The 11567-nt window shown below is 41.2% G+C and overlaps 1 protein-coding gene across 2 annotated transcripts; it reads left to right on the forward strand.

The window, feature by feature from the left end:
* Positions 1 to 214: 214 nt before the first annotated feature.
* Positions 215 to 10361, forward strand: LOC123122928 (alpha-N-acetylglucosaminidase). 2 transcript variants are annotated; one of them, XM_044543315.1, is made up of 19 exons: positions 215 to 591; positions 704 to 780; positions 1114 to 1325; positions 1779 to 1900; positions 2604 to 2689; positions 3186 to 3280; positions 3641 to 3722; positions 4565 to 4671; positions 4866 to 4896; positions 5253 to 5370; positions 6056 to 6106; positions 6898 to 7007; positions 7117 to 7243; positions 7343 to 7441; positions 7997 to 8107; positions 8194 to 8426; positions 9432 to 9669; positions 9760 to 9838; positions 9937 to 10361. In XM_044543315.1, the coding sequence occupies exons 1-19, from the start codon at positions 361 to 363 to the stop codon at positions 10170 to 10172; spliced, it is 2445 nt and encodes an 814-aa protein (XP_044399250.1). In that variant the 5' UTR covers positions 215 to 360; the 3' UTR covers positions 10173 to 10361. The 2 variants fall into 2 exon arrangements, with proteins under 2 accessions (XP_044399250.1, XP_044399251.1); XM_044543316.1 differs by having other exon boundaries at positions 216 to 591; positions 7117 to 7219.
* The last annotated feature ends 1206 nt before the right edge of the window (positions 10362 to 11567 follow it).

Genomic DNA, 11567 nt, shown 5'->3' on the forward strand with positions numbered 1-11567 from the left:
TTGCACAGCCGTCATTTCAACGTATTTTGTCCTGAAAATTTACACACATGTGTGTTTTGCCTCCACGTATGTCTGTATATTTTTTTTGAAATGTAAAAAATATGAATTCTGTTGAATCTTGATTTTTTTAAATGGCCTCCATGGAGACCGAGCTCCAAAAGCAGTTTTCGTAATTTTTAGGGACTAACAAAACATGCTAAAGAAAATGCAACCTCCACTGCTGTTCGGCAGAAGGTCCAGATTGCCGCCCCACTCCATTATCGAAACTTAATTCGTCGTCATCGGAGATTCCTCACGCCTGCAGCTGCGAAGACCAAGGCCCTGCAAGGAACTGAGCCGGAGCCACTGGCCGGATTCGCCATGAGACCGCCGCCGTCTCCCCCTTTACTCCCCTTACTCCTGCTTCTCGTTCTCCTCCCGTCGCCGCCGGCTGTGGCCGCAGCGGCAGGCCCCACCTCGTTGGAGGCGCTCCGCGCGGCGGCCGGCCGCAGGGCCGCGTCGCCGGCCACGCAAGAGAGGGCTGCCGCCGGGGTGCTCCGCCGGCTCCTCCCCTCCCACGCGCTCAGCTTCCGGTTCCAGATCGACCCCAAGGTTGGAGCACGTCAACTCCGGATATTTCTTAACCTCACTGTGACACTGCCACAGTGCCACTGGCAGTATTGCTTGGGCAGAGTCAGTGATTGTTTTGCTTCCATTGCTCCAGGGCGGCGTCTGTGGCGACTCGAGCTGCTTCAGGATAAGCAATGTTGATGGCTCGAGCAAGGGCGGTGCAGAGATTCTGTATGCTTCTCTCCCTTCTTTTGTGTGCACAGAACCATTGCCTGCTTTGTGGTCTAACTTTAGAGAAAAGTGTAGCTAGTTACTAGTACTAATTAGTTGCTGTGATTGTCTAGCATTGTGTTCAAGTGATCTCCACCTTATATATGCCGATGAGCTTGTAAATAGCAATTATATGCCTGATCAAGATGTGTTAAAACGGTTCCTCAGTTGAGCATGGAGAGACGAACAGAGTTAAAATTCGCTAGCATGCAAGTTACCAAAAGTACAAATTTCCAATGGTTCCATTGCAAACAAAAATGAAGGCAAATGCACTCACCTCTTCATGATGTGCAGGATCCAGGGTAACACTGCTGTTGAGCTTGCATCTGGACTCCATTGGTACCTCAAATACTGGTGTGGGGTGCACATTTCTTGGGATAAGACTGGTGGTGCACAACTGGCGTCAGTCCCTTCGCCTGGGTCTCTGCCACGAGTGAAGGGAACGGCAGTCAAGGTTGAGCGCCCTGTTCCGTGGAATTACTATCAGAATGTCGTCACTTCCAGCTGTGAGTTTTTTCGTGGTTTAGAGTTTTGTTCAGCTCTCGTTGTCTCTGTTTCGCTCATAGTTACTAATGTCTTGAACTCCAGGTTCAAGTCCTTCATTGTAAATACACCTCTCATGTTGATTCGCTAATTTCTTTCATCACCTATTGCGCTCCAAAAAATGATTCCCTTGGTGCCATATGGATTCCTTGATCATTTAGGAGTACTAGAAAGTAAATGCACCGTTCAGTTTTTACTATCATGGCTGTTTGTTTTGACGCGGAAAGCAATATAAATCTATCTGCTGATGTAAACACACATGAGGAATTGTTTGGTCTTGTACAATTATGTCCTAATAAGTTTTATAGATGTACATTTTGCCCTGTAATTTTTTTAATTTAGAAATATTCCTGAAATCTTGCCGTTCTATTCTTTGCATGGATTCCAATGTTCTTTTCCTGATAAAATTCCTGTAGACTCCTTTGTGTGGTGGGATTGGAGAAGATGGGAGAAAGAAATTGACTGGATGGCACTTCAAGGAATTAACTTGCCTTTAGCGTTTACTGGACAGGAAGCTGTTTGGCAAAAGGTTTTTAAGGTAGAGCGATGAACATCTTTAACTCTGAAATGTTTTGTCAAAAATTGGAGCGTAGTTTTGCAACATGATTCAACTAGTCCTCTGGCTGAGAACTCTCAGAATAATTTTGCTGAAGCAACATATGATTAAAAGTGAGCCAAAGCTGGACCAATTTAAAACCCATCTTCATTCTGGCTTCCTTACTAGGCCCAGTTCTCACCCGATTTAGTCAGTAAATTGGCCAGTTTGGGCTGGCTCAGTCCAATAGACAGGGCCTGTCTTTTTTTGCATGTGAACAGCAGTTCTACAATACAGAACTACAAATGCAATTTACACTGTGGAAGATTAGAGTTGAATGCTCCTGCAGTAGAATAATAGACTGGATAATCATTTACCTTGATTTACTGTCTGCACTCTATTTGGGAATGGGCATAGTAGCGTGATGATTGCCCACATTCTTACCTTTCATTTACAATTTTGCATAAACTTTTGTGGAAACAATAGAACAATATATATATTGTAATTACTCAACACAACTTGTACGGTTGCTGACCAGTTTGGAATCTTCAAACATGACAAACCCAAAAGTTATATTTTGTTAGATGTTCCACTGTTCTTATTTTTCCCTCCATGTCATAGTGGAATTACTTATGATGTGATTTGTATTTTACTTTTGAACTTTTTTGTTGATTGAGCACTTCTTAATTATTGAATTCCATTCCAGAGCTTTAATGTCACCGACAGAGATTTAGATGATTTTTTTGGTGGACCAGCTTTCCTTGCCTGGGCTAGAATGGGGAACTTGCATGCGTAAGTTAAAATTAAATTTATTGGAGACGACTTAATTGGCAAATGGTTGCTAGATAAATATCACAGCATTACAAATAAATAAGGATACATTGCCTCTGTTTTAGCATTTTGGTGATTAGCTCATACCGGAGTTATTTGTCTGGTGTATTTTCTTCGGGCAACCGGCTTGGCGTCATCATTCTGGAATCAATATCATATTGGTCATTGTTTAGATCTTTAGTTCCTCTTCATGTTATTAAATTAGATAATCCTGAATGAATACTAGAAAAGGATTTTCTTTGTACTGGAATATTTTCCTTTTGTGTAAATGTTCCCGGATGACAAACAATTGCTGTACATTTTGCCTTCAAAAGCATTTTGACTATATTGTAGGTTTACACAGTTGCCTCGAACACTATGTTGGTATTCTTGCAGTAACACCTGAAATGCTAAATGTGATTATTTGTACACGGGAATCATTCGACAATATAATCATATCTTTTAAAAAATATTGTAGATGGGGTGGGCCACTTTCACAAAATTGGTTAGATCAACAATTGGCACTGCAGAAGAAAATATTGTCTCGTATGATTGAGCTTGGAATGGTCCCAGGTATGTTCTTTTACAATTTCTGTTTTTTTCTCTATTAAATTTCTGCTAGTTAAACCTGACATATGCCATCAGAGCCTGGTTTTCCTTCTATCATTAATGTTTTCTCATTTGTTAATATTATTGCCATCTACTTCTAATTTTAAAGTCATGTGTTCTTGAGCTTCAGTTGACATATGAATATACTCCCTCTGTCCCAAAATAAGTGTCTTAACTTTATACTAACTTTAGTGCAAAGTTGTACTAAGCTTGAGACACTTATTTTGGGACGGAGGGAGTATATTATACTATTGGTACATTGTTAATATAACTCCCTAAATATTTGATTCAGGTTGTATACTTACAGTGTATTCCATTTTTCAGTTCTGCCATCATTCTCAGGAAATGTACCAGTCGCGTTTAAAAAATTGTTTCCATCTGCCAGCATAACCAGACTCGGTGAATGGTAATATACTGTCATGTGCCATTTCTGCTGATATTTTCGGGAATTTTGTGCTCAGTATAAGACTGAAGACTGAAGTTTTCGCTGAAGACTGAAGTTACTAGAATTTCATCTTTATGGCTAACCTTTGTTATCGCTCAAAAAATATCTATTGTTACGTTGGAGCCAGAAGCCCAGCTTTGGTGCCCATGCATTCATGATGTCTCTTGCAAAGTATTCGAGTGTTAAGTACTCCCTGCGATCAGAAAAAAGTATCGTGGCTTTAGTTCAAATAGTTCAAATTTGAACTAAAGCCAGAACACTTCTTTTGGATTGGAGGGAGTATTATTGGAACATCCGAGACAGATAAAGAAGTTTCAGACCTTCAGGTTTTTTAACTTGTAATACTTATCAACTTGCCATTTTACTTAGTTACCATATGGGGCTACGAACATAGTTGCCCATGAGATAGTTATTTAAGGGCCAACTTTGCTTAATGGATAGCTTGGGATTATATGGCCATTATATCCTTATTGGTGCAATAGAAGGGCAAAATCAGATTCAACTTCTTCACAACTCCCGAAACAAAGAACTTCTTCAAGCTAGTTTTCCTTTTGCAGGTCTAGAAGACTAGAACTATCAAATCAACATGAGCTGGCAGTATTTGTGTCTAACATTTTATGGGTTTCAACTCTAGGCTACCCCAACTTGTTTGGGACTGAAAGGCTCTGTTGTTGTTAGGAATAAAAATAAAATATCAGTTGACTACCATTTCAGTAAACAAACTTATTTGACATGGATTGCCGGAATGAAGATTTTTCTACTTCAACCCTTGGATGCTGATATTTACACATTCTTTGCTTCAGGAACACAGTTGATGGTAATCCTAGGTGGTGCTGCACTTATATTCTTGATCCTTCGGATGCATTGTTTATTGATGTGGGACAGGCTTTTATCAAGCAACAAATGAAAGGTCTGCATTTCTATTGGTGGATAGAAACTGGACTTGATTTGGTCCAATTTCATGCAACCGTCCCCCCCCCCCCCCCCCCCCCCCAGAATAGCTTCATAAACTTGCTGAATAACTACAAACCGAATTTTTTATGTATGTTTTCATAACCTATACTTGGTTCTAATTTGTCTTTCATCTTTTTTGGATACATGCAGAATATGGTGACATCACCAGCATCTATAATTGGTAACTCATACTAATCTGGTCCTCTACAATATTGCATCAGTGTGTTGCATTAATGCTCTGTGTTATTACTTCTTGGATTACACAGTTTGAATACAATATACTACTCCCTCCATTTACTTTTCAGGGCATAGCATTTAGAGATTAAAACTTGCAACATTTTACCATCAGTTAGTCCAAGAACATATTCATTACTGGTGCATTATGTCTGACATTTGTTAACATGTCCACTTGTTTGGCATTCTGTTTATTTATGGCATCTATGTTCATTGCTCGCTGCACTGCTTTGGCTTTGTAGTTTATAGAGCAACTGAGCAAGTCCATTTTGCATGCTTTACAGTCAAAGTTATTTCTTTCAGTGACACATTCAATGAGAATACACCACCGACAAATGAACCGGCATATATTTCATCACTTGGTTCTGCTATCTATCAAGCAATGTCGAGAGGTAACAAGGATGCAGTGTGGTTAATGCAGGTGTGCTGCTTGTACTCTTCTTTGACACCCAAAAGTATAAAAGATTATGTATTTTGTATAACAGCAACAAGTCCATAATATAGTATTCCCTCAGAACCGAATTAATTGACGCAGCCTCTATACAGTGCCCTCTACACATTGTACAGAGGCTGCATCAATTAATTTGGATCGGAGGGAGTACTAGTATTTTGTGTTAATTGGGTGTTACTGACGCCTTTTGGGGCCAGTCCTATTCAAATTTGAAATAAAGCCACGACACTTATTTTGGGATGGAGGGAGTAGTATTTTGTGTCAATTGGGTGTTACTGACGCCTTTTGGGCCAGTCGTACAGACGCCCCACACCGCAAGATTGGGAAGCAACCAATTAGCCTCATCTTCCTTTCTCTTTCCACGCTTACCTTAGCATATATTTTTGTTATTGCTTTCCCTTATTACTTAGCTAAGTTTGTTATCCACACCATAGGGTGGAGATAAGTATAGGAATTACTCATACTCATACGGTCTCCTGACCTTGTTTGTAAAAAAATAAGAAAAGATAACGTGAAATGCTGCCCTGTGATTGATCAGTGAAAAGCCACTTACTCCAAGCCACGGTTTATATTTTACAACAGACATGATTTTCATGAGCACGGTTGGCAAATTTAAAGAGTAATATAATCTCTAAAGCTCCTTTGCTTTGTTCAGGGTTGGCTATTTTACTCGGATGCAGCTTTCTGGAAGGAGTCTCAGATGAAAGTGAGTTCTTATTTTTGCTTTGGTTTTTTTGTATCTTGAGAACCAACAGAAATGAGGTTACTTGTAAAGTAAAGGTTAATGCAACCCTAGCTTTAACTTGTAGCAGAAAAGTCATACATTTAAGTTCAAATAAAAGCAAAGTACAAGAATCATGTAAATAGTAATAGAGTAAAATCCACCAGCGGTCCTAAAAGTATTCGAAGTGTGCCATCTAGGTCCAAAAGTTCGAAAACGAACACCCAGGTCTTAAAAGTCGTTGAGTCGTGCACTGCGACTCCTAAACACATCTGACAAGGCCACATGGCCCTTTGACTGATGCCACGTACACTGACTTGCCACATGGGGCAAACTGACCGAGCTATGAATATATCAAAACAGAGTTACAGTATTCAGGGTCTTTGATATATTCATAGCTCGGTCGTTTTCCCCATGTAGCAATTCAGTGTACGTGGCAATTTTGATATATTCATAGCTCGGTCAGTTTGCCCCATGTGGCAATTCAGTGTACGTGGCATCAGTCAATGGGCCATGTGGCCTGGTCAGATGTGTTTAGGAGCCTCAGTGCACGACTCAACGACTTTTAGGACCTGGGTGTTCGTTCTCAAACTTTTAGGACCTAGATGGCACACTTCGAATACTTTTAGGACCGCTGGTGTATTTTACTCATAATAATATGGACATATATATATCACATGGGAAAATACACCAGCATGTGAGCTTCTATAAGACTATAAGTAAAGCTGCTGCGTATCATTTAGATGCGGGTAAATCTTGCTTCTTTTGCCTTGCAGGCACTACTTCATTCTGTTCCAATTGGTAAGATGATGGTCCTTGATTTATTTGCTGATGTCAAGCCCATATGGCAAACGTCCTCCCAGTTCTATGGTGTACCATACATCTGGTATGTCCTCTCTCTCTAGTTCTCAAACTTTTTATGTTCTTACATACACTATTAGTATTTTGTGCCAACGAAGTTCAAGTAGTTAACTAATGATCATTTCTTAAATTAGGTGCATGCTACACAACTTTGGTGGTAATATTGAAATGTATGGAGTACTAGATTCAATTTCATCTGGCCCTATTGATGCACGTACAAGCTACAATTCAACAATGGTTCATTTTACTTTCATTCCTTATGTAAATTTACTAACAGCAAGGGTCTCCTTTGCCTTTCCCTAGAGAAGCAGTTAAAAATATCTAATGGGGTACTTGCATTTAATCCTTCCTCTTATTTAGGTTGGTGTTGGCATGTGCATGGAGGGAATAGAGCATAATCCAGTTGTTTATGAGCTTATGTCTGAAATGGCATTCCGTAGTCAAAAGGTCGAAGTTGAGGTACACATTACAAATGCGTCTGGTCTCTGGTGTGTAACGAATTATGGTTTACTCCTATGCCATCAAACTAGAAGAAGTTTTTAACTTCATAGAGGGTTAATGTGAGCCTGTGTTTTAGTTCATAAGGTTTCTAACTCGAAAGATTAAATTTTAACTAATCTGGTCTAAAGGTTGCTTCTGATATGGCTTTCTTTATGTTGTCCTGCATTTTCAGTAAGACCTTCGGATTAACTGATATTTTCTTATCGACAAGATCAATGTTGACAATTGGTGTTATAAAAGAAGTTTAAAGAGTATCAACTTATAATTTTAATTGATAGTTATTCTTTGGTAGAAATCGTTTATTTGGTCGTGTTAACTTCAGGCTGAATGAGGTACAAACTTTTGTACAGATCAGTGTGGCAGTGTCTATGTTTTTTAATTTTACAATCTTGCTATGGCTTTGCTCGGGTTGCTGCTTTGATTCTGTCTATATTTTCCATTTGCTGAAGTTCTTGACCACCGCATTTGTTTTGATAGGTTGATTACCATCTAATCTATGTCTTTATCTTCCAGGATTGGTTAAAATCATACTCCTATAGGCGATATGGCCAATCAAATGTCGAAATACAGAAAGCTTGGGCAATCCTGTACCATACGATATACAATTGCACAGATGGAATTGCGGTTTGATTTCATACAGATGCAACTTTATTGCAGTCGTGCAATGCTTGCTGACATATTCATGTATCCTTTTCATATGTTCATTGCAGGATCATAATAGAGACTACATAGTTGAATTTCCAGACATCAGTCCAAGTTCTTTCAGTTCCCAATATTCCAAAGGAAGAAGTATCTCAGTTGTGAGGAAACATCCGAGGTTCTTAGGCGAGGTCTCTGCAAGCCTACCACAACCACATCTATGGTATTCTACGGCGGAGGCCGTCAAATCCCTTGAACTATTTCTTAAAGCAGGAGATGATCTTTCAGAAAGTCTCACATATAGGTATGTCTCGTCGTAAGCATTGGTTCTTCAAGCATTTGGATGTCATGCATCCTCTTTCTTGTGGCATGCATCCTTTAAACTTCTTGCGTCAGCTTATAAAATTTTGAGCGATTGTCGGTTCTATTCCCGAAAAATGAACTGGTGGTTTCTAAACTACTGACTCTTCTGAGAATTAGATGTTGTGGTATTTCACCTGTTCATTCTGATTTATGTAAAAATCACACCAATTATATGCATGAAAGAAACATAGGTTTTTCTTTAGCTGGAAACAGGGGTACAATTTAGTTAGTTCCTAGGAGAGTCACTGGCAAGTGGACAAAGAAGGTTTTCCTGCCTATTTGATCTCCTACATGTTTTTCACAGCTCCTTACGTCCACACCTTAGTTAATTTCAGTCATGTCAAATGATAAGGGCACAAGTGGAGTCAGTTGTTCTGGTAATGGTAAAAAGAAGAGTCAGTGGTGAGCTCACATATGGCAAGTTTGGAATAGAAGGAAAAAATGTCTAATGTCTGAAACGTGGGACTTGCTTGTAGGTGGCATGCTTCCTGCCATAGTTATGCAGTGGTGGAGCCAGAAAGTTATGCAGTGGTGGAGCCAGAAAGATAGGATCGGGGGGGGGGGGGGGCAATACACTGTTCATAAGCAAACTAGCAGCCAAATAACGTGGGACTTGATTGTAGGTGGCATGCTTCCTGCCATAGTTATGCAGTGGTGGAGCCAGAAAGATAGGATCGGGGGGGGGGGGGGGGGGGGGGGGAGGCCCCTGCTGGTCCCTCCTGTCTCCGCCACTGTAGGTGTGTATGTGGAGTACTCCTGACGAAGAGGCAAAAGAAGGGGTGCAGATAGGCAGGGTGCTATCATTGTACAGCATAGTCAAAGTGAAACTTCGACAAAAATAGGGTGACCACACACAAAGATATGAATATATCTTAAATACCCCCAAAAAATGTTGCAGTTCCGGTTATGATTCTCAACTGCTTATTAATGGTAACGCTCATCGCAGGTACGACCTCGTTGATTTGGCAAGGCAGTCACTGTCAAAATTAGCAAATAAAGTGTACCTTGATGCTATGGATTCTTACCAAATGAGGGATTCAAGTGATTTAAACTTTCACACAAAGAAATTCCTCGAAGTCATCATGGATATCGAGACGCTACTAGCTTCTGATGACAATTTCCTGCTGGGCCCTTGGTTAGAAACTGCAAAAAGCCTTGCTACGACTGAAGACGAAAGGAAGCAGGTGGGTCTGTTTCGCACACTTCATGTAGCAGCTGGATCCTGGATCAATCTTTTTTCTCTTATCGTGGGCTGAATCAAACTATTCTATCAGTACGAATGGAATGCTAGAACACAGGTGACAATGTGGTACGACGACACAAAGACCGAGCAGAGCAAACTCCATGACTACGGTAATACTAGATCATAGTAACTATAGTACTTTGGAAGTCCACCCCTGCATTGCTAACTATAGAGACCTTTTTGTTCTTCAAAATATCCTCGTCGCCAGCCAATAAATTCTGGAGCGGGCTTCTGAAGAGCTACTACCATCCAAGGGCATCTAAATACTTCACTCGGTTGTCGAGAAGCCTCCAAGAGAACCGGAGTTTTCAACTGGAGGAATGGAGGCGAGACTGGATCTCGTACTCTAACGAATGGCAGTCCGGGAAGGAGCTGTACCCTGTAAAAGCCACGGGTGATGCCTTGGCGATCTCCAGGTCTCTCTTTGCAAAGTACTTCAGGTAGATGTGGGCTGCGGCCACAAAACTATGAGGAGTGTTTGTTATAAATAAAGCAAAATAATGTACTGCATGAGATGTTGTGAAGCAAACGGCGTACATCTGCTCTTGACTCTGCAACTAGTCTCATCTCATGTAAAAGGTTCAGCCGTCAATACTTTTCGCGGTGGGAAATAAATTGAAACCTTTGATGTGATGTTTCAAGCTCACCCAAATTTGCTTGCCTTATCATTTATGTGTGCACTGAAGTAGAGTTTGATCCAGGCTCAGGATGAATGCTGGCGGCATGCTTAACACATGCAAATCGATTGGTAACACGTGAAAATCCCAAGCCCAAGCCTGGCCCGAAGCATGTGAACAGTGCACTTTTCATTTAAAATAATTATATTCAAGGTATTCAAATACATAATAATACCTATTTTTAATTTAAACAATTATTTAAACCTCATTTAGGCTTTATTTGGGCTTTCAGGCCAGGCTTCATGCGGAAAAGCTGAGCCCGAGCCCAACCCAGATGTCGAGCTTTTGAGCTCGACCACCGAGACGGGAAGCCGATGCACATATCTAGTTCCAGTCATGCAAATAAGCTCACTAGAGACGTTTTCCGATGTATTTTGCCTAATGTTACCGCCAGTCATGCAAATAAGATCACTAGATATCTTTCCGGATGTATTTTGCCTACATGTCACCGTACAACTCGACGCATTAGGACCATGTGCATGAGTCTCGTTTTTTTTCGCAATTATTCGGGGTCGTTGGGTCATAAGTACGGGCAGGTGGCATTTTCTCGGGTCCCTTTGTTAAAATACCGCATGTTCTCACTTGAATTTTGCGCTTTACTCCATGTGCCTGTTGGGGCCCGTGATACGATACTCTAGCGCAAAACAAAAAAAATCTACCACGCGAACCAGGAACATGTTGTGGAGATAGATTATGGGAATGACTTTTACCACTAGACGCGCAGTCATGAAAGCGGAACAAGAGTTGGTGAATCGTGTTCCCGTCTCCTCACAGATCCCTCGAACAGTTTCTTAAGGTTCTCTTGAATGGTTTGTCAGAGCATGCAGGTGCAACGCTTCCAAGGTACTCCTACATATGTGTGCAAGGAGGAATGTCGGGCGACGGACATGGGAATGGTGACGCCTACGGGTCGACGATGATGAAGACAAGGGGCACTATCAAGCTACGGACATGTGCTAGCTGGTTTGGGCGCAAGGTCGGTCGCCCTAGGCTGATTTCTGAGCTCCTCTCTGCCACTTGAACTGACGGTTGCACCGACGAGGAGGAAACTATCAATGTCGGGCAGCATGAGGCGGGACCGCTGCGGCACATGTCGGATCTGGCTATGATCTATGACAACGTCAATGTGGAGCCTCTGGCCGCGGAACTTATCACACAGTAG

This window comes from Triticum aestivum, chromosome 5D (assembly GCF_018294505.1).
Source record: "Triticum aestivum cultivar Chinese Spring chromosome 5D, IWGSC CS RefSeq v2.1, whole genome shotgun sequence".
Classification (NCBI taxonomy): Eukaryota; Viridiplantae; Streptophyta; class Magnoliopsida; order Poales; family Poaceae; genus Triticum; species Triticum aestivum.

Excerpts from the sequence above, each read along its gene's own strand:
- LOC123122928 (XM_044543315.1), top strand. The coding sequence starts at position 361 with ATGAGACCGCCGCCGTCTCCCCCTTTACTCCCCTTACTCCTGCTTCTC. Across the intron at positions 1,326-1,778 it reads GAATGTCGTCACTTCCAGCT|ACTCCTTTGTGTGGTGGGAT; the intron begins GTGAGTTTTTTC and ends AAATTCCTGTAG. Across the intron at positions 7,008-7,116 it reads TATGGTGTACCATACATCTG|GTGCATGCTACACAACTTTG; the intron begins GTATGTCCTCTC and ends TTCTTAAATTAG.